We start from the raw sequence: 22,314 nt of genomic DNA on the forward strand, positions 1-22,314 counted from the left end.
CTTATAACAAAACATATACTAAAAATTACTGTTTTAAAGTTAATCTCCATCTGTATTTAGGACCCTGGCACTTCCTGTACATGCTTTTGCCTTCACTATGTCTCCCCTTCCTTCAGAGATGCTTGAAGTATTTGCTTCTTAAAACTGTGGGGTCAATTCATGATTCTCTTTCAAACAGGAAAGGATTTGAATGTTTGGCTGCTGCTGCTGCTAAGTCAATTCAGTCGTGTACAACTTTGTGCGACCCCATAGACGGCAGCCCACCAGGCTCCCCTGTCCCTGGGATTCTCCAGGCAAGAACACTGGAGTGGGTTGCCATTTCCTTCTCCAATGCATGAAAGTGAAAAGTGAAAGTGAAGTCGCTCAGTCGTGTCCGACCCTCAGCGACCCTATGGACTGCAGCCTTCCAGGCTCCTCCGTCCATGGGATTTTCCAGGCAGGAGTACTGGAGTGGGTTTGGCTGCTACCTCCACTTTAAACCATCCACTCTCTTCTTAACTTTGTAACCTTTTATTCTCACTGAGACTGCTGACAATCAAGAAAGCAATGAGCCAGGCAAGCTTTAGGAAAAGAAAGTATTCTCGAGTAGCTGCATCATTAGGTACTTTGGAATCCCAGTCAAATCCTGCTTGGAACTTTTTATATATCCCTTAAATGTGTACAGAGCTTTACACTTTACACAGTTTCTTACGTTTGCCTTGTAAAGGCATATAAGGCTTATAAGTTATTATCCCCATTGTTCAAATGGGAAAATTTATGTTCATTGAGGAAAATGGTTTAGCCAAACACAAAAATCTTTATGGCAAAGCTGGGACTAACAACGTGTATTAGAGATAGTATGTTTTTAGATTTGTTTTGGGATTCTGTTCCTCTGGTCTGGGATTATGCTAGTGGGTGACTGTATATAACCAAGTTCATATAGTTTGGCTTCCTTTTTTATATTATTTTTCAATGTGTTGGTTTCCGACCCTGCTCTTCTAGTTAAACTAATCACTAACTCTAGAACAATAAGTTTGTCTCCTAAAGACATGTAATGATTTTATTCTTCAAAAAAAAATAACTCAGGCATATAAATCTATGCATGCTTATTGCTTTTTCATGATTATTCCTTTTCTGTAGAAGAAATTATGATTATAATTTAAAGGTGATTTTCTAAGTTAGTGAATGCATGAAATTAACTCTCAAGTTATTTTTGTTTTTGAGCTTTATTCTGACTTATGAAACCAATATCAGTAATGATACCTCTTTATAGGGTTATAGTGAGAAATAACTGAAAGCTTATGAAATCAGCCTAAAAAAAAATGAATGCCTATTAGTTCTCCTTGTGATAAAATTAATAATACTTTGTTCTAATGCAATATTTTATTTAAGAGATAAAATTATATTTCATTTTTATTTTTCATCTCACTTAATTCATAACTTTGTTAAAGTCTACAATTTTTAATTCCATACTTTACATTCTGCAAACTTTAGTTTGGTTCATAAATCAGAATTGCATTCTCCCTTCTTGTATTTTTTTCTTTTACTTTTAAAATTACATTAATGAGCTGACTGTTTAAGAATCATTCTCATGATTCATTCATCTGTTACTCCTCCCTTTTAAACCTTCAGAACTGAAGGTCTTTTGACAAACCAATATTTATAACAGTTTGACAGCAGGATGAGGAACAGCGTTTGTCTTTGTAACAGCTTGAAGAAAGACCCTTTCCAGGATCCAGTCATGCAGTTACAATCTTGACCTCTTTCTTATGCTGGGAACATACATAGAGCAGCACCTCCCATGTGTTTTCTTGTCCCATTGACTGTCCATTCACTTCCCATCTGTTTGGCAGTCTTAAAGGAACAGAAGGGGCCCTCTTCTTATAAATCTGTCTTTGCAAGTGATAAATGATGTTCTGTCTCTTTAAGAGCTGCCTGGGTGGTTTTCCTTTTCTTAAAATGTTTCAACGTTGAAACAAAATTCAGAGTAAAATACGCTTTTAAGAATAAGAAGAAAATAGGAAAGAAAGAAATGATGAATTATTTTTATACTTTCTTAATTATTTGGGCCTGAATATCTTACTGGTCTTAAGGCTAGTGCTTTTTCAGCTTTCCCAATTAATTACCTATATCATAGTTGTTAAATTGTATTGATTTTTAGGCTTTCCTGTGGGCAAAGAAAAGAAATTATTTACTTTGAAATACTGTATTTAAGCTTTTTTGAGGGAAAAAATCAATATATTGTTAATGAGTTAGCATATAAAATAACTTCTAAATATTTTTTCATCATAATTTTGAGTTGATAGTTGTATGAATATGAAATATTTTATTACTGGATACAGAATTAAATAACTCACAGGAGATGATTATAATCTTATGGTAGAATCTAACTTTTAAAAAAATAATCATGAATCGTATAGAAATGTATGATTTTTTTCTATTGCTGAAAATAATGACTTTAAGTATAGATATTTATATCTTTGAGTTTTCTGAGAATTGAGCAGAAATGAAAATACTTTATTTTTTCTCTCACATAGAGATTGTTCATTTCAGTTCAGTTCAGTCGCTCAGTCGTGTCCGACTCTTTGCGACCCCATGAATCGCAGCACGCCAGGCCTCCCTGTCCATCACCAACTCCCGGAGTTCACCCAGACTCACATCCACTGAGTCAGTGATGCCATCCAGCCATCTCATCCTCTGTTGTCCCCTTCTCCTCCTGCCCCCAATCCCTCCCAGCATCAGAGTCTTTTCCAATGAGTCAACTCTTGGCATGAGGTGGCCAAAGTACTGGAGTTTCAGCTTTAGCATCATTCCTTCCAAAGAAATCCCAGGGCTGATCTCCTTCAGAATGGACTGGTTGGATCTCCTTGCAGTCCAAGGGACTCTCAAGAGTCTTCTCCAACACCACAGCTCAAAAGCATCAATTCTTCGGCGCTCAGCCTTCTTCACAGTCCAACTCTCACATCCATACATGACCACTGGAAAAACTATAGCCTTGACTAGACGGACCTTAGTTGGCAAAGTAATGTCTCTGCTTTTGAATATGCTATCTAGGTTGTTCATAACTTTCCTTCCAAGGAGTAAGCGTCTTTTAATTTCATGGCTGCAGTCACCATCTGCAGTGATTTTGGAGCCCAAAAAAATAGTCTGACACTGTTTCCCCATCTATTTCCCATGAAGTGATGGGACCAGATGCCATAATCTTCGTTTTCTGAATGTTGAGCTTTAAGCCAACCTTTTCACTCTTCACTTTCACTTTCATCAAGAGGCTTTTTAGTTCCTCTTCACTTTCTGCCATAAGGGTGGTGTCATCTGCATATCTGAGGTTATTGATATTTCTCCCAGCAGTCTTGATTCCAGCTTGTGCTTCTTCCAGCCCAGCATTTCTCATGATGTACTCTGCATAAAAGTTAAATAAGCAGGGTGACAGTATGTGATATTGTTTCCCAAAAATGTTCTTAAATTACTGATTTTAAAAGCGCTGCTGGTATAAAAAGATCATTTTTAGAGTATTATAATATATTGCATGAATCAGCTTCCTGTGGTGTATCTTCTACAAACTAGCTTGTTAGTTTACTAATTCCCTGCCTTATTCCTCAAATAATTTGACGCAGCTTATAAAGATCTACCCTGTGCAAAAGGTAAGTATACTTAAATGATAAGGGTGGAAGGGAAGAGAAAATGCAGGCAATGGGATAATGTGAAACTTAGGATGTGATTGGTGCTCTTGAGGGTTCTGCATACTTTGCTATAAACAAGCTGTCAATTTAGTCTTGAGCTTCCTACTGGTGTTTACGAATTGGTCTCTGATCCCCTAGCCCTGTGTACAGCAAAGCCAATCAACTGACACTGGGTTGTGGTGAAGAAATGTTGTTGTTGTTCTGTCACTAAGTCATATCCAACTCTTTTCAACCCCCATGACTGTAGCACGTCAGGCTCCTCTGTCTTCACCTGCTCCTCTGTCCTCCACTGTCTCCTGGAGTTTGCTGAGGTTCGTGTTCATTGAGTCATTGATGCTGTCTAACCATCTCATCCTCTGCCACCGCCTTCTCCTCCTGCCTTCTGTCTTTCCTGGCATCAGGATCTTTTCCAGGGAGTTGGTTTTTCACATTAAGTGGCCAAAGTGTTGGAGCTTCAGCATCAGTCCTTCCAATGAATATTCAGGGTTGATTTCATTTAGGATTGGCAGTTTGAACTGGCAGTACAGGAGACTCTCAAGAGTCTGCTCTAACAATTCAAAAGCATCGATTTTTCATTACTCGATCTTCTTTATGGATCATCTCTCACATCTATACGTGACTACTGGAAAAACCATAGCTTTGACTATACAGACCTGTTGGCAAAGTGATGTCTCTGGTTTTTAATACGCTGTCTAGGTCTGTTATAACTTTTCTTCAAGGAGCAAGCATCTTTTAATTTCATGGCTGCAGTCATCATCCACAGTGATTTTGGAGCCCAAGAAAATAAAATCTGCCACTGTCTGCCACTGTTTCCACTTTTTCCCCTTCTGTTTGCCATGAAGTGATGGGACTAGATGCCATGATTTTAGTTTTCTGAATGTTGAGTTTTAAGCCAGCTTTTTCCATTCTCTTTCACCCTCATCAAGAGACTCTTTAGTTCCTCTTCACTTTATGCCATTAGAGTGGTATCATTTACATATCTGAGTTGTTGATATTTCTCCCAGCAATATTGCTTCCAGCTTGAGCTTCATCCAGCTCAGCATTTCACATGATGTACTCTGCATGTAAGTTGCATAAGCAGGGTGACAACATGCAGCCTTGTCATACTCCTTTCCCAATTTTGAATCACTTAGTTAATTGTTCCATGTCTGATTCTAACCGTTGCTTCTTGACCTGCATACAGGTTTCTCGGGAGACAGGTGAGATGGTCTGATACTCCCATCTGTTTAAGAATTTTCCACAGTTTGTTGTGGTCTGCAGTCAAAGGCTTCAGTGTAGTCAGTGAAGCAGAACATAAATTATAATTTATTTCACAGACTTTCCTTATGGCAGCTTTCTTTCTAAATCATATTGTTTTGGGGTCTGACATAAACTTTTAAAATCATCTTTTAAAAAAAAATATATTTATTTATTGGCTGCACTGGGTCCTAGCTGTGGCATGTGAACTCTTGGTTGCAGCATGTGGGATCTAGTTCCCTGACTAGGGATCGAACCTGGGTCCCCTGCATTGGGAGCATGGAGTCTTAGCCACCGGACCACCAGGAAAGTCCCTAAAATAATCTTTAATGTTTAGATTAAGTATTGCTTAAGTCAGATCACTCACCTGTCAATAAATGAGTGAACAATGAATGAATATTCATGGGCATCTATTACATAGCAAGTGTAGCACTTGCTGAGTGATTTTAAATGACAGGCTTCTTTGTAAGTAGATAATTCATATAAGCAGTCCTATTCCTGGGTGGAGGGCGGGGTGGGGACAATATAAAATGCATCTTTCTAAAATGAACTCTGCAGTCCTTTGAGAATAATATCATTTGTGGTTGCAGTTTTTGCTAGTAGCTTCAGTTCAGTTACTCAGTCGTGTCCGACTCTTTGTGACCCCATGAATCACAGCACACCAGGCCTCCCTGTCCATCACCAACTCCCAGAGTTCACCCAGACTCAATCCATCGAGTCAGTGATGCCATCCAGCCATCTCATCCTCTGTCGTCCCCTTCTCCTCCTGCCCCCAATCCCTCCCAGCATCAGAGTCTTTTCCAATGAGTCAACTCTGCGCATGAGGTGGCCAAAGTACTGGAGTTTCAGCTTTAGCATCATTCCTTCCAAAGAAATCCCAGGGCTGATCTCCTTCAGAATGGACTGGTTGGATCTCCTTGCAGTCCAAGGGACTCTCAAGAGTCTTCTCCAACACCACAGTTCAAAGGCATCAATTCTTCAGCGCTCAGCCTTCTTCACAGTCCAACTCTCACATCCATACATGACCACCAGAAAAACCATAGCCTTGACTAGACAGACCTTTGTTGGCAAAGTAATGTCTCTGCTTTTGAATATGCTATCTAGGTTGGTCATAACTTTCCTTCCAAGGAGTAAGCGTCTTTTAATTTCATGGCTGCAGTCACCATCTGCAGTGATTTTGGAGCCCAAAAAAATAAAGTCTGCCACTGTTTCCACTGTTTCCCCATCTATTTCCCATGAAGTGATGGGACCAGACGCCATGATCTTTGTTTTTTGAACGTTGAGCTTTAAGCCAACCTTTTCACTCTTCACTTTCACTTTCATCAAGAGGCTTTTTAGTTCCTCTTCACTTTCTGCCATAAGGGTGGTGTCATCTGCATATCTGAGGTTATCAGATAAAAAGATACTAAAGAACAAAAGACCACGAATAAGTTTTAAAAGGTGCAATTATTAATAACATCAGAATAGTACATTTCAGTCCTGAGTTTTAAAGTACAATAATATATAGACTTTGAATTTTTTAAGACATATTCCCTCCTTTTATAGATAAAGAAACTAGGACTGTGATTTGTCCACAATACTAAGGTTAAAGGCAAAGCCAGGACTAGAAACTTAGTTCTTCTGATCATACTATCATACGCCTATTAGTACAGTACGGTCTCATTTATATAAAAATCATATGAAATAACCCATTGATTATTAGGAGCCTTTGACCAGGGATTCCTAACACTGTTTTTTGTCAGACACTCGTTTCATTTTTGTATACTTCATTTTGTGAAGTCTATGTTTTATAAAATTTGTCTATAATACGCTTTTATTTTTAATTTGAAACATAGAATTGCAGTTATATATCTCTTAATCAGCCCAAACAGATAATTGTTACAAGAGTAGATGTAATTCTAGCCCAAACAAAGATTTCCATTTGAACTTTTGAAGCAATAGAAATAACCCAGAGAACTCTATTTCTGCCTCACAGACCCCTGGAAGTCTGGACCCCTCCCAGCTTTGAAATTACTGTCCCAGTCTCAAACATCTTTCCCCAGGACACAGGGCATGACGCCTCCCTCTTCTGTAACAAACACGTCTACTGTTTGTCTTTATTAATGAATATGTTTAAAAATAATCATACCTACTTGTAGGGAAGAGAAAAAAATAAACTAAGGGCCAGGACTCAGAAGATAAGTGTTAGATTTAAATGTGCATCTTTGTATCTCTTTGGCTCTTCCTTTCAGCTGTCAAAGGTATACATGTTTCCTGGTGCTAACTCTAAGATTTTGAGTGTAGTTTTGAGAATCTTGAATCTGGTCTGGATTCACTTGTTTTTGGTTGGTGTTCTTTCCTTGTTTCCCTAAATGATTCCTTTAAACACTGAATTTCTAAAGAGCACTTACAGTGTAATTGTCTAATAAAAAGCAAGCCTGTACAGGAACAGCATATGTAACATAATAAGAAGTGTTCCTTTAATTTTCAGTCCCGTAGTGAACAGCTTTTTATAGCAAAATTTCACCTACAAGGTGTCCCCAAGCTTGGTAGAACATGTGCATGCAGCGTGTTATGAAACAGTTCTCTTAAGGAGCATTTGGGTCTTTGGATGTGTGCTTGTATAAAATACACTGCATCTGTAAGTTTGCAGCTCATTTCTCTACGCTTTCTCTAAAAACATCAGAAGTTGTCAAAGGTTTATTTCGGTTCATGTGTAGAGTTTTGTGCGTGATTCTTTGTTCCTGTTCTAAACTGTTACTAACCACTGAAGTGAGCCTTCTCCCGGGTTTGGCCTTTTGGATTCACAGTGTATTCAAAACCTAATTACAGATTAGTGTGGTTTTGAGACTTTTAGAACAACTATCAGAAGACTCAAAAGGAAAATGAGAGTAGTGGTATCATTTCACGTAGAGATAAAGAGACCCTAAACATGAATGGGTGTCAAGTCATCTAAAGAAAAGAAAAAAGAGAAGGAACTTCATTCACTGAGACTGATGGTTTATGAGTTGGGGATTATGGGAATATTCATGACTCAATCAAGAAGCACAATGAATTGATGTTTGAAATTGTTCATCTTTTAAGTAAACATTGGATAAATGGAAAGTAGACTCCGTATTCACTACATGTGGAATTGGCTGTTTCAGTGTACAGAAATAGCAGTTTGTTAATCTCTTCCTGAGTTGGTTTAGTTTATCAAGTAAATCACAAATTTATAAGAATTCTCTAGCTATGTAAATATTTAATGCAAATATTTAATAGAAAAAGGAGTTTGCTCTATAATTAGCCTTGCTAATATATACACATTTTTCCGTGGGAAAGTAAGTTCTAATGTTGATAAATTAAATACCGTTAAGATTTGGGGATTTGAAAACACTGTAATAGTGAGACATTAATTTGAAGGATCAGAAAGTGGAAAGTGTTAGTTGCTAACATTCCAACTTGATTTTTATGCATAACTCAGTTTTCTGTGCAGCCAGATACAAGACATTGTTGGAACTTTACATCAGAATTTAAAATTAATTCAAATATGGAAAATAATGTTGCTTATTATTTGTAATATAACTTCCTTGCAAAGCTTGAAATCATGCATGTGTGTGCTTATATAGTCATCATATTTTAGCCTTCTTAAGTAAGGTGTAATAATTAAGTCCTCCCTCCACTCCCCCACCAATTGCTATTGTATTCTAAGACCTGAGTATTCTCTGTTCCGTGTTGTTGGGAGCCTACCAGCTTTTCTTGATCTTCATTGTCAACATGTACCCTGCCTCTTGTTCACAGACTTGCTCTAGCTCTTGTGATCCTGACATAACATCCTGGAAGCATGTTAAGTGCTTCTTTCCCCCTTCTTGATAACCTGTAGCCATCATTCTCCATGCCATACTTGTGGTAACTTCATTTATCAAATATTTATTGAGCATGTATAGTAAGTCAGACATTGTTGTAGACACTGAAGACGCTGAGCTTTTTTGGTCCAGTTTCCTGCTCTAATATTGTTCTCCAAGGGTCTCTCCAAATGTGTATAGATCTAATCTCAAGAGGAAGAAGTAATAATAATACTCATCTTACCATAATATTCATATTATGATAGCATAATATACATTTTTTAGACACTCCTAGACACAGAATTACTTACGTTCTCAGTTAACTATCTTATTTTCTATTTTTATTATCAAAATATCTTGTTTCACAGAAGGCAAAACTTGCAACAAATACACTTGCAATAATAGCATTTGTTTTGTTACCATTTAGAATCTGCATATGGTAGTAGATCTGGTATGTGTCTCTGAATTGGAGGAAGGTGGACAAGGCTAACTCTCCAGGCTTAAAAGCCTCGTCTTTGGCAGTGAAACGTGTGGGGTTATATGAGGACCAAATGAAATGTGGGATCTGAAATCACACAAAGCATAGTAGACACTTACAGACTTAGAGAGAGGTAGAAGGTAAGCAAGGAATTCTTCGTAAAGGCAGGGTATCATATGTCCCCATGTCACTTCAGTAAGTACATTATATAAGTGAAGGAACAAATGGAGAAATGAGTTTTCCAGTTTAGTATTAAAACATTTATCACAGTTATTCTTTTTTCTTTTAACTTTTACTTCCATCCTCTTCTCTCTCATCTCCTCCCATTAATTCCTAGTTACTTACTAGTGTGCTTTGTGTTATTCTTGAGGTTTCAGGGCACAGAGGTATAGTGTCTTAATGTTCCAGTGGTAAAATATTTTGTAAAAACAACTTTTTAAAGGGATAATTGGTAGTTTTTTATTCTGTGGTTTTCATATATAATTAGTTTTTTAAAAACTTTATGAGGAACATCACTTATCTTGAATTTTAGAAGAATTTGAATTTGATTCAGATTCCAGTGTTAGGCACACGCATCAGAGTGGCTCTTGGTCTCTGTCAATACAAGTAGATCTTTCTGTGAACAGTGTCTTGTGAGTGATGCTACTGTCCCACACACTCACAGATAGTCTGTCCAGCTGAGCATAGAGGTCATTGACGGGGCAAAGGATGGATAGAGCTGGCCCTTCAGCTGCCTGATTGTACTCAGATGATGGAGCAGATAGATTGTGATTTACTTCCTTCATACAATACAGTTTTCCCACGTAGAAGTAGTTCTCAGTACAGTGTTTAGAGAGCTGCTAAGGCTCTGAACACTTGTTTGAGATTTCCATGTTTTGTGCTATTTAAGCTAGATGATTTTTTAAAGACCTCATCCATTTCCAAAATTCTGTGAGATGATGTAGAAAACTTTTTTCGCCCTATTTCCCAGCCTCCTCTAAAGAAGGTCGTCAACTGAACTATAGTATCTGAAACTCTGTAAATGTTCAGTGAAGAAGATAGGTGAACTGTTCTAAGTAACTATATGAAATAATTTTTAAAATAAAAATATGGCCTTTTTTTGTGAAAGGAAGGATGTTTACTGGTTTGACTGCTAGTTAAAAAAGCAAACAAACAAAAAAACAAAAAAAAACAGACTACAAAAAGTATGAACTAAATTTCCAGGAATCTGATTTTTTTTAGATAGAAGCAAGGAATTCTTGCTTACATTTAACTGTAGCATATTTTCTCAGTAAATACTTTGTTTAAAATAATAGGGGATCCCTCTGCCCTGGATTTTTTTGGTGTGTATTCATCTCAGTCTAATACCAAGAATTAGAAGTTCTAAATTACTGGAAGAAGAAAATGAAAACATTCCATTCTTTATATACAACTCTGGTGGGCTATGCTGAGTTCCTGCAGTGCTAACAAAAATTTACCAAAAGAACAGTTCTTTTTATTGGCTACTCATCACACATGCTGTCTCATTGATAAAAAAGGATACTTATATCTTCGATTACAGATTATTTATTTTTAAATGTAAAAGATGCAAATGTTGTAAATCAATTATATTTCGGTTTTTAAAAAATAGAAAAGCTGAAAAAAAGAATAAACACTGTAAGAGTAAGAATAGAAGGTAGAAGGCTTTGCAGTTTTGCCTTTAGGTCACCAACTTTGAACCAGTCATTTCACTTTAATTGATAATTGACTCACTAACATATTATGTTAACAGGATAAAAGTACTTGTTATCATGCTTACTGTTGTTGTTCAGTCACTAAGTCATGTCCAACTCTTTGCGACACCATGGACTGCAGCACGCCAAGCTTCCCTGTCTTTCACTATCTCCTGGAGTTTGCTCAAACCCACATCCATTGAGTCAGTGATGCCATCCAACCATCTCATCCTCTATCACCCCCTTCTCCTTTTGCCCTCAATCTTTCCTAGCATCAGGGTCTTTGCTAATGAGTCACATCAGGTGGCCAAAGTATTGGAGCTTCAGCTTCAGCCATCAGTCCTTCTAAAGAATATTCATGGTTGATTTCCTTTAGGATTGACTGGTTTGATCTCCTTGTTGTTTAAGGGACTCTCAGGAGTCTTCTCCAGCACCACAGTTCAATAGCATGCCTAACCTGTGTTTTAAAATAGGAGCTACCTGATTAAGTTAGTAGTGAAGTAGAATAAATCATGACTCTTTCTGCTTTTAATATTAGGAGATTGGCATGCCATGTGAACACATTTTGAAGGAAATTTTTATGTTTCAGGGAGAATTTGTAGATTTTATTTGAACACCTAAAGTGAAAACCTGAAATCAAATAAAATAAATCTGTCTTCAGTGGCTCAGGTGTTTTTAAATTTTCCTTCCTCATTCACAGAAAGAAAAGTACATTTTTATTATTTTTTAAGTGTTATTGCCTTTTTCATTTTTGTTGAAGGTACTTCTATAGTTTCTTTTTTGTCTTCAGTGTTAGGACATTTTGACATGTAAAGTGTACATTTTAATGTGGTCATATTGGTTGATCTTTGTAACTCTTCCTATTACTTCACACCTAGAAAGTCATTTTCTAGTTGAAGGCCAGTTATATACTCACCTGTATTCTCTTCTAATTTTAAAAAGTTTGGTTTCATTATTTTATATTTTCCTCTGTTCCAGATAATGCTAACTGTGAGTACTTGGTTAGACCCCAGAGAATCTTAACAACTCCTTAAAATTATACACATAATTGTATGTGTATCTATATCTATATTTGCCTTTTTCTGTGTAAGAATCTGCAACATTTATTAGATTCTCAAAAGGATCTGTCCCCTACACTCCTCCCCTTTCCAAAAAATTATTAGAAGGGCTACTGCTATAATCTCTTTGAACTTTATTTGGATATCAGATGGTATGTCATGTGAAGGTAATTTTTCCCCTTTTCCTAAGTAGTTCAAGTATCCCAAACCATTGCCGTCAAGAAATAAAATTTGTTTTTAATTAATTTGTTATCTTCTTATTTCTACAGAAAAAGTTAGAGAAATCCAAGAAAAACTTGATGCATTTATTGAAGCTCTTCATCAGGAGAAATAAATTATAAGTGAGTAAAAAAATCTCTTACTGCATTGGTACTGACTAAACACAAAATTTATATTTAAAACTTACTTTAACAGTTTACCATTCTACTTAACTATATCCTACTTACTCCTTAATAATAATCTTAATGTAATTAAATAATTTAAAAAGCAGGAATTTCCAAAACTAGATTCTACAGTTTTTATGTATGATGTTCCTTTGAATAACTTGATCGCCTTGTGGCTGAACTAAAAATATCCCCTAGAACTCATTTTGAACATAAAAAAAGGTGAACAAAGCTAAAATATTTCATGATATGCTGGTGGCTCATAGATTTTCTGTTTATAAAGAATTGAACTGTTGCACTCATTTTCTCATTGTTCGTATTCAATGAATAATCACATATATGTTCACTTGCAAAGCTTTTTATTTTGGGTTGACTAAAAATTTTCATAATTGCTCTTAATCTTATTTTCAGTATTTAAAAACATTTGAATAAACTTTTTCAATTTAAAATAACTCGACAGCTATAGAATTTAGGACTCTTCTGAATGTATGGGCTCTTGTCTAATTCTGTAGTGTGGCATTATAAGCAGTGCCTAATAAAATATTATATTTGAAGACTTCCCTTAATAGCAGAGTTAATTGCTAATTATTGCTGAAAAAATATAATTAGGAAGTATTTTATTGAAGAGAAAGGGAAAGTGCTATAATTAAGACCTTATCACTTATTTAAAATATTTAATTACTTTATTTGTGAGTCCTTGCTCTGTAAACAGCTTGCAACACAGAAGTTAACGGAGTAGAAATGTGAAAGTTTTTCTCCCTAGCGGCACTGTGTTCAGAAAAGGCCCTTAAATCAGACTGCCTACTTTCTTGTACTGTCGAGGCAATATATTTGAGAAAGCAAGCTAGAAAAAGGAAGCACAGCTCAGAGCCAGCATCACATAAAAGGGTACACCAGCAATGAATGAGAGAGGAAGGAGTAGAAAGCTTTAGAATAATGCTTTGTTACTTTGTTTCTCTTTCATAAGCTAAGACAGGTATATGGATGTATACAAAAATGTGTCTAGAAACTAAATATTAATCATCTTTCACACAGGCCAAAAATAATTCAGTATTTTTAAGTGTCTGTGCTCATAAACGTTTTATACAATTTCAGTGTACGAGAATTTTCTTTTAAAACCATGAAATGTTATGATGTCTTCCTCATTGTCGTAGTTCCTTACTATCAGTAGTTAATGTTAGAAACATTTGAGAATCTTCTGGATTTGGAGATTCTCTTCATAAGCATCAGAGTTTGCTTGATACTTTTGTTTACAAATATAGGTTTTTTTGGGGGGTGGAATTCACAGAAACCCAATTAAAAATATCAGGTGCATTTCCATCTCTTTAATGAAATAAGGAAGCCCAGAGCCAACCAGGTCAGTGTCACTTACCTAAGCTGGTCACTGTGACATCTGGAGTGGTTGTTGCTGCCAGGAACATGCCTTTTCCTACCAAAGTGTTTGTCCCAGGTGAAGGCCGAGACAGTCCTACGAGGCAGGTTGTGTACCGGAAAACAGTCCCACCTTTTTTTGTTCCCTACTTGTCTCTGCTCTCTAGGGCACTTGCCACCCCTTGGGATTCATGGCTCTGTGAACTGTTATATTCATCTGTGAGTTGGACAGATGATCTATTTTGTATCCTGCACATCCACTTAAAAGAATAAATCTGGGACTTCTCTCGTGGTCCAGTGGTTAAGACTGTTCTCCCAGTGCAGGGAGCCTAGTTCTATAGGTTCCATGGTTGGGAAACTGATCTCAGATGCCACGGGTGAGGCTAGGAAAAAAAAGTAAAAGAACAAATCTGGCAAAACTGTAGCCTTGCTTCATTTTGACCATTTAATAAAAGTTGCCAGGCATCTTAAGGAATTTGTATTCCTCTCAGTGAGTTTTGAGATGCGTGTAGTTACTCAGCCTGATCATTTTGAATAACTGATACTTGGCGAAGATGAATTCCAATATTTTTTAATTCATACATCATATTTGATAAAATTTTTATTGTTCTGGTGGATATTTCAAATTTATTAAAGCTAGCAAATTAGGCAGTTAAGCTTCAATATTTTTATGATCATACAATAGTAAAATTTACTTAGAAATTTTACATTTGTCTCCCCAGACCTAAATTTACCAATGAAAATTCTGTTTATTTTTACAGAATCCTACTCATCATATAATCACCTCAGCATACATCTGAAGAAAGAAAACTCAAAAGTCTTTTGTCTTGCCTTTTTTTTCCTTCTGCTATTCTGCCTTTCTAAACATAAAATAAAGTCATGGAATAAAAATAATTTATGTGTGTTAGAGGCACTTTAACAGTCAGCTGCCTTTTGAATGGAAGAACAGTGGAAATGCCATTAACATTCTGTTTTATTGTATTTAAGTGACAAATTGGGATAATTTAAGTGGTGTGGCCATTAGGCTGTCCTTGAAGATAAGAAACTTGCACTCCTGCTTGTTGTCTCATTTCTAGTGGCACGAGTTCAACTAACTCTTTAGCCATCATTACTCAATGTAATTTCTTTTGCAGAGAAAGAATGTTAGGTGTTTTGAAATAAAACTTACGGCAATTTTCTAAAGGCTATCAATTGTATATAAAATGATGGTAACCTGCTGAGTTGTTGTCTGTATCTGCAGTGTTCTGTGTACAGAAGCTATTTGACCAGGATAGCTCAGTTTATATTTACTTGAAAGAAAGTGAGTTAACAGAAAAACTCTTCAAATAGGTTAATTTGTATTACAATTCTGTGTGCATTCAGTGAAAGATTTCGGCCCTTCATTGACAGCTTAGAAGTTGCTTTAGAAGCTAAGAGTAGCAGCTTACCTGTTTGTTTCAGTTGATGATTTTGTACTGAATTCATTCATTTTGGATGTTTTATACTTGAGCTAGGCTTTCTTGTTGACAGTGGTTTTGTTGTTTTTTTTTTTTACCTGTTGACTGAGCTGTTGGATTGTGATGGGGAAGATTAAGAGTCATCAATTGACTAATTCATTTAGACTATTGTCGAAAATTTCATTGAGGCCTCAGGAAAAGCCTTCTTTCATAAAACTGTGTTTTAAATGGAATTACGTTTCATTTAAATTATCTCAACAATTAGAATTATGTTGACCATTCCCTTCTTCTCTGGATGTTTAAAGAAAAATATAAAGTTTAATTCATTGCAGTTCAATTACGGTAATATCCTCACATCATTTTCATGTTTTTTTTTAATATTTTGTAATGGCTACAAGACTTTAAAGCAAAGAAATAGGCCATTTTTGACTTTCAGTGTTTTTGCCATTTAACTCTGCTTCTTGCTGCAGAGTTACACCTTTAGTATTCTAACAAAAGTGTCCATTTGTGACAATTTTTATTTTACTTAATCTTTAAGTTTCTTGGAATTACATTTTGGTAACAGTTCCCACATTTTTTTAAATTTAACATCAGTACATTCTTTATTGTGATCTCTATCAAGATCTGACACAATATGCAAGGTTAAAGGATACCACAAAATGTTTCAGAAATTGAAAATTGAATTATTTTTTGTATACTGTTTGATAGGATGTAGATGCAGTTTTAAGCAGAGAGTAGCAATGTATTTTACTTGGGAGCTGAGTCATCGAGAACATTTCTGTGTCCTTCAGACCTAGGGACAGTGAGTGAGTGGGTGGGCGAATGGAGAGGGAACAGAGTGCCCTGATGTTCTGTACAGAGGTTAAGAAGTGACCGTACTGGTTAACTCCCTCCAACTAGTGCTGGCCAGTGGGTATATACCCTCACTGAAGCAGACATCATTCAGTTAGTAATTAATATTTTTGCAGTTGTAAAACACAGCAACTTTACAACTACAAATGTATTGCTAAAAAAAAAAAAGGAAAAGGACCGTGTTTATTTCTGTGAGCTATGGATAGGGAAAAATGCACTCAGCTGTGTTTCTACAGATTTCCCCCAAGCAAAAGGCTGATGTTAAGTCAGTGCTTTTATCGCATCTTTCTATAAATTTAAGAAGGGGTGGTTAAAGGAGATGTTTCCATTTCTTTGAGATCAGTATTTGTGATTTAAATATATAAATAATAAAATGTTATTAAAAATCCCATTTTAGAGTCCAGACATTTCCCTGTCCTACTCAGTAATATGACTTCTTTCATGGATTGTATATTGTTTTCCTTTATGGCTGATCTCACACTAAGCATGCTTCCCTCCCCACCCAAAAGCTATTTCTTAAAATCGGATGTTTTAAAAGAAAAAAAAACCCTCAGATTCTCAACAGTAAACAGTAAATTGTTGTGTCAGTAGTTCAGAAATCACAAATGATTCAAATGTAAACAAATCACTATGCAAAAGTATAAAAATGTAACAAATAGAAACAAATTCTATGTACAGAAGTTAAATTCTAATGAGACCAGGAATCATTTTGTTTTTCACCACAGAATTTGCAAGGAATAGAATGAACAAAGCTCTGTACTGAAGACTGAACAACTGTAAATAGATTTAAAAGGTACTCGATCCAGGTATCAATTTAAGAAATGAAGCTATGTAGGCAGTGAATGATGGGAAACGAGCGGTTCCTGCAGCTTCACGGTTGAACCATAGTTCAGCTGAGCTGTGGTTACAAGTGGAGCAGTCAGCCTTTCTTAGCTGCTTAATTATGTCCTCTTTTCTCTGTATTATCCCCTTTCCAGGCTTGACTCTGACACACTCCTTCCCACAAATTATTTAGCCTCCAGATACAAATGAATAGTGTAATAATGAATAGGGATCATTGCAGAGAGTGGTATTTCCTGACCTTATAATTTGGGAATTTTGCATATGATATTAAGATTCAGAGTGTAGGTTTAAAAGGTAAATCCCTTAGTCAATAATTTTATTTTTATTTATTTTAGATGTATTTATGTGCTAAAAGAAATATATTTTAGTTTTCCAATAAAGGGGATCAAAGTTTTGTGTTGTTTTTTTTTTTTTACAGTTTTGATTCTCTAAGCTGGTATATGCTATAGTTTCAGGAACTTCAGCAATATAGAAATGTGCTTATAAATATGCTTACCTTTTGAATAATCATGGCTTTGTGTTTAAATATTTAAAACTTAGCCTTGTTTTTACTTGTGCACTATGAATGAACTTTGTATTATTTTTTAAAACGTTCACACTATATGTAGATGTTACTGCAATTTATATTTTGCCTGTGCTTGATCTAAAATCATTGGTGTAGATGAGTAATTAAAGACACTGAAATCATGTTATTGGAGATCATCTTTTAAGTTGTCTCTGTTATAATGAGGGGGAGAGAGAGAGAAACTTATGCACCCAGGATGATAATTGACTCCACAGTATAACCAAATTCATGGTCTAATAAGCCTCTTAACATGTGGCTCTTCTTGGAATGCTTGACTTTCACATGCCTCACATTGCATAGTTGTAATTCATGATCTAACCATGCTTTTTCATGTCTTGATATTTGTCAATACACTTTGGTATTTTCTTTGGTGAAATATATTTTTTAAATGTTTTTAATTGCATTTTGCTACCATGGCCATCATTTTCATTGATGATGCTAACCTGTTTAGTCATTTATGAGGCTGCCTAAGAAGGCATCATTAAGTCTTAGAACCAGAAGGAACCTTAAAGATCACTGCATTCCATCCACCACCCAATTAACGAACTCCCTTTTTTTTTTTTTTTTTTTAAATAGAATTTTTCCCAGAACTTTGCTCATGTGTGTGTTTAGTTGCTCAGTCGTGTCCGACTCTTGGCGACCATATGGGCTATAGCCCAGCAGGCTCTTCTGTCCATGGGGTTTCTCCAGGCAAGAATACTGAAGTGAGTTGCCATGCCCTTCTCTAGGGGATCTTCCCAACCCAGGGATCGAACTCAGGTCTCCCGCATTGCAGGCAGATTATTTACCATCTGAGCCACGAGGAAAGCCCAAGAATACTGAAGTGGGTAGCTTATCCCTTTTCCAGGGAAACTTTCCGACTCAGGAATCAAACAGGGGTCTCTTGCCTTGCAGGTGGATTCTTTACCAGCTGACCTTAAGATTTGGTGACCATTAGATACATAAAATAAGACAGTGTGTGGATGTATCTTCTCCCTGATTCACACGGTTAGGTAAAGCCAAAACCAGGAAGAGTCTGTAAAGTCACGATTGCTTCCATAAGCGGCACACAGTCGCTGGAGTGTGGTATATTTTCTGGTGAATAGATGTTAAGACAGTTTTAAATTCCTTTAGAAAATTTAGAGGGAAGGACATATTTCAATCATATTAACAGTTATTTCACTTATCAGTGGTATTCATCCTTTGTGTACTTCAAGATCTTCCTACGTCAAAGTTTGAAGAGTTTGCTTCCTGAAGATTTAATAGGGTAATTTATCTGTTTTCTGCCAATACTTTCAGCTGAAGAATTAGCATCTTGGTCAAAGTGAAGTAGCTACCATGTGCCTATAAATAATAGAGATGTATTTAATTACGTTACAAAGTGTGTTTTAAAATAATAATTGCTATTTAAATTTAAACAATAAAATATTCAACTTGTGATAACAAGTCATAAATAATTTCTACACATATTAGACTAAGTTGATAGATGTAGAAAACTTAAGAGTTAAGACAGGTACTATAAAAGTTGTCAGAGATTAAAAAGCAGAGTAGTGTCCAGAGTTTAAGTGTGAGTGATACTTAGCCTAAAGACACTTTTATAAAATAAGCTGAGAAAAGATGTACATCATAAGGCAGTGGGTTAAGTGTGTATCTTGAAATGAGAGTTGAGTTACCAGCTTGACAGAGAATGTGTATATGATCACCCTGTGAAGCCTTCATGTGGGTTTTGTTCACATTCTACGGATCAGTGTTAAGGTTTATTTGGGGTCAAGTCACTGACCGGGGTAACTACAGCTTTTAAATGTTTTTGTAAACCAGTTCCTTATTCTGTGTGGTAAAGAATTCGTATCATTTGTTTTGTTTTTAACCAATTAACTTATGTGTAGCATGGTTCCTACCCAAGTATTTGAGAAATTGCAAAAAGTCATTTAAAAAATTGTAGGCCAGAGACCCCAGTGAAGATCCAATGAAAACCGCCAGCAGCCTCTACAGAGGCATGTCTTATGGTTGAGTTAGAATATAGGTTTCTCTCCTTAAGAGTTCAAAGAAGAATGTCCATTTTGAAACTGTCTCTTGGAATAACTAAATCATGCAACAACACAAGAATTAGAATTTTATCCACTTGTGAAAAATTATGGTCATGGTATACATGATCTAACACTTGCCAAAAGCTTGTGAGACTTCTAACATTTGTGAGAAAGTATGTAGGAAATAGGTTAACTCCATCTTCTTGTTTGTTTTGCTAAAGTTTATCTGAAAATTAGGCCAAATCAGAAAGCAATACTGCCTGAACTACTTTACCCACTTATTAATTTATCTAATATTATGCCCTTTGCTTTCACAAATATTTTATGATGCACCTGTTTAAAGAAAATACACAGCACCTTTTGCAAAAGTTAAAATGACATGTCTCAATTAACACTTAGGTTCTTTAAGGATTTCTAGACAGTTCAGGACCAGCCAAGTTTCCCACTCCCGAGCAAAGCGTATAGTGCTTAAAAGTGTTAACCACTCAGTCATGTCCAACTCTGTGAATCCATGGACTGTGTCACTTGCCAGGCTCCTCTGTCCATGCACTTTTTCAGGCAAGAATACTGGAGTAGGTTGCTATTTCCTTCTCCAGGGCATCTTCTCGACCCAGGAATCAAACCCAGGTCTCCTGCATTGCAGGCAGACTCTATTGTCTGAGCCACCAGGGAAGCCCATATACACTGCTTCATTTCTGTCAAAGAGAACTCAAGACTTCACCTGTTTTTTTGCCTCAGCTACCAGGAAATATTGAAATGAACATATCTCGTAAGGAATGAACCTATTCATTTCTCTGCTTCCTTAGTTTGTGTTCCATTTTTATTTTTAATCTCTCTTTTCCATACATCTTAACACAGAAGTAATCATGGGTCGTTAACAAAAATGCCGTACTTAACTCTTTCTCCATTAAGAACTGTATTTGCCTAGAGGGCTTAAGTCAAAAGTTCTCACACTTGCAGTCAGTGGTGCTCCAGGTGGTATGCAGCCAACACTTCTGATCAGCACAGGAGTTCTGACCTGCGCCGTTGCAGCCCTCCTCAGGCAACTTGGTAGTCCCCCACTCCCGGGAGGTCACCATATCGATGCCGAACTTCGTGCAGACACACAATCAGCATAGTGCACTACAGCCCAGAACTCCTGGGCTCAGATCATGCTCCCGCCTCAGCATCCCAAGTAGCTGGGACTACAGGCACACACCGGCTCTCAGAGAACGTGCCTCCCCCTGCCAGCAGCAACACTAATGGGAGGAGGTGGTGCTTGATGTGTTTCAGAGGAAAGGTGTGCAGCCACCTCAGTCTACAGCGTTGCAGGGGTGGCCACACACCCTGAGAAGGACTCCCAGAAGGACTCTTAGTGTCCATGGAAAGGACAGCAGGGCCGTGAGCTGTCACTGGCTGTGAGCTTTTGGGGATCTATCTAGAAACCCCCTGAAACCCTTTAGGCCACTCTTCTGTCTTTTCCAAGGATTAATCCCATGAAACTTCTTTGACTTTCCTTTTAAATTTTGAAGAAAAAACTTTAAAGCAAAGGAACCAGTACGTCTTGTGTTATGCATCCATTGTCACAGGCAGGGTTATTTCCATTTTATAAATGAGAAAATAGGCTCGGAAAAGTTTTAAGTAACCAATGCCATTCATGTGAATAGAGTCTAAACTGGAAAACAGATCTAGTTACATACAAGCCACTGTCCAAAGCATGCTCGCTCGCTCTCAAAAATACTTTTAGGAAAATGAACTTATTTATAAATTCTGAATATATTAGGGCACTGATATACCTAGAAAGTGCAATTTGAGCTAACTTTACAGAAATGCCCTAGGGTGGCTTTCCCTAACTATATGAGGTTTCTGCTGCATCATGAGAATGGAAAGCCCTGCAGAGATATGTGGTTCCCTACAGGGCCCTGGGAGGCAAGGTGATATTGAGATTCAGAGGGGATTCTAATCTCAGGGTTATCCCAGACCTTGAAGTGGTAGGAGTGGAAATGAATACCCCGCAGTTTTCCCTCAACATCTTAATCATGTTAATTTTCCCATTTTACCTCTACAGATCCTCTCTTTTTGAGTTAGCCCAACTATTAAGATACAGAATTATTTTTACCTGTTTTCAAAACCTTGATTGAATATTTTATTTTTCCAAATTTTGACTCCCTTAAACACTTTCAGAAAGCTATTAACAGAAACCTTTGCCATCTTTAATAAGTTTATTTTCAGGAATATCTTATATACTCTTTAATTTTCTTGCCCTGAGACTTTCTAGTTTCCCAGGACTATTAGAATAGAAATAGATAATAAATACTTCCCTGCCAACATTCTTGCGAGCTTCTCTATCCCTCTGATAACCACTAGTGGGAATGCCTAAACATCCCTGCCCTCTGCAGCCTCTGCTGTATTAAGACTCTCAGCAGAAGCATGAGGCCACTCCCATTTTCATACATTCAGATTTCTCTTTTTAAATATCTGAGACACTGACATTCTTGCTAATTATACTAATTGCTCTGGTCACCACTGAATCAGAATCCTGAAACTGTGGGCCCATTCACTTCAAAAGTTCTGTGTTTTGTCACTGTAGCAGGGGACAGGGCATTTGGATCTCGTTCTCTGGGCCTGGCGGCTATCGGTGCAGTTCGCCAGCTGTGTGCCCTGTGATTGGCTGGGCTTTTGATGTGCAGATACTACAAGTTGGTCACCAACTTGTGTACAATGGGCGTGTTCTGGTTCATGTGAAAATCAACATCCTTTTTTTGTGTTCCTGGGTGACAGGATGCTACAATACTATTAGCATTTGCAAAGAATGTGCTCAGTCCAAGGGTGTAACCACAGATCGTGTGCTGCTCAGTTTGTGTTTCTCTATTATGTGAGAGACACAAAGAAGCTGAAGGCTGGCAAAGGCCTGTCAGATCTTGTAATGTAGCGCTCGACCCCCAAACTCCACT

General features: G+C 36.9%; 1 protein-coding gene and 1 pseudogene across 5 annotated transcripts in view; one reads left to right on the forward strand and one right to left on the reverse strand.

Annotated features, from left to right (window-relative positions):
- Positions 1-14,573, forward strand: part of OPA1 (OPA1 mitochondrial dynamin like GTPase) — an 83,615-nt gene extending 69,042 nt beyond the window's left edge. For all 5 annotated transcript variants that reach the window (XM_086320206.1, XM_086320228.1, XM_086320217.1 and 2 more), the window contains 2 exons: positions 12,195-12,266; positions 14,441-14,573. In XM_086320206.1, coding sequence (XP_086176332.1) covers positions 12,195-12,259 — 65 coding nt within the window. In that variant the 3' untranslated portion in view covers positions 12,260-12,266; positions 14,441-14,573. The remainder of the gene's footprint in view (positions 1-12,194; positions 12,267-14,440) is intronic.
- Positions 14,574-20,314: 5,741 nt separating this feature from the next.
- LOC147379768 (signal recognition particle RNA) lies at positions 20,315-20,583 on the reverse strand (annotated as a pseudogene).
- Between the last annotated feature and the right edge of the window lie 1,731 nt (positions 20,584-22,314).

The sequence above is a fragment of the Bos grunniens genome, chromosome 1 (assembly GCF_055505025.1).
Source record: "Bos grunniens cultivar Pamir isolate PY7600 chromosome 1, Bosgru_T2T1.0, whole genome shotgun sequence".
Classification (NCBI taxonomy): domain Eukaryota; kingdom Metazoa; phylum Chordata; class Mammalia; order Artiodactyla; family Bovidae; genus Bos; species Bos grunniens.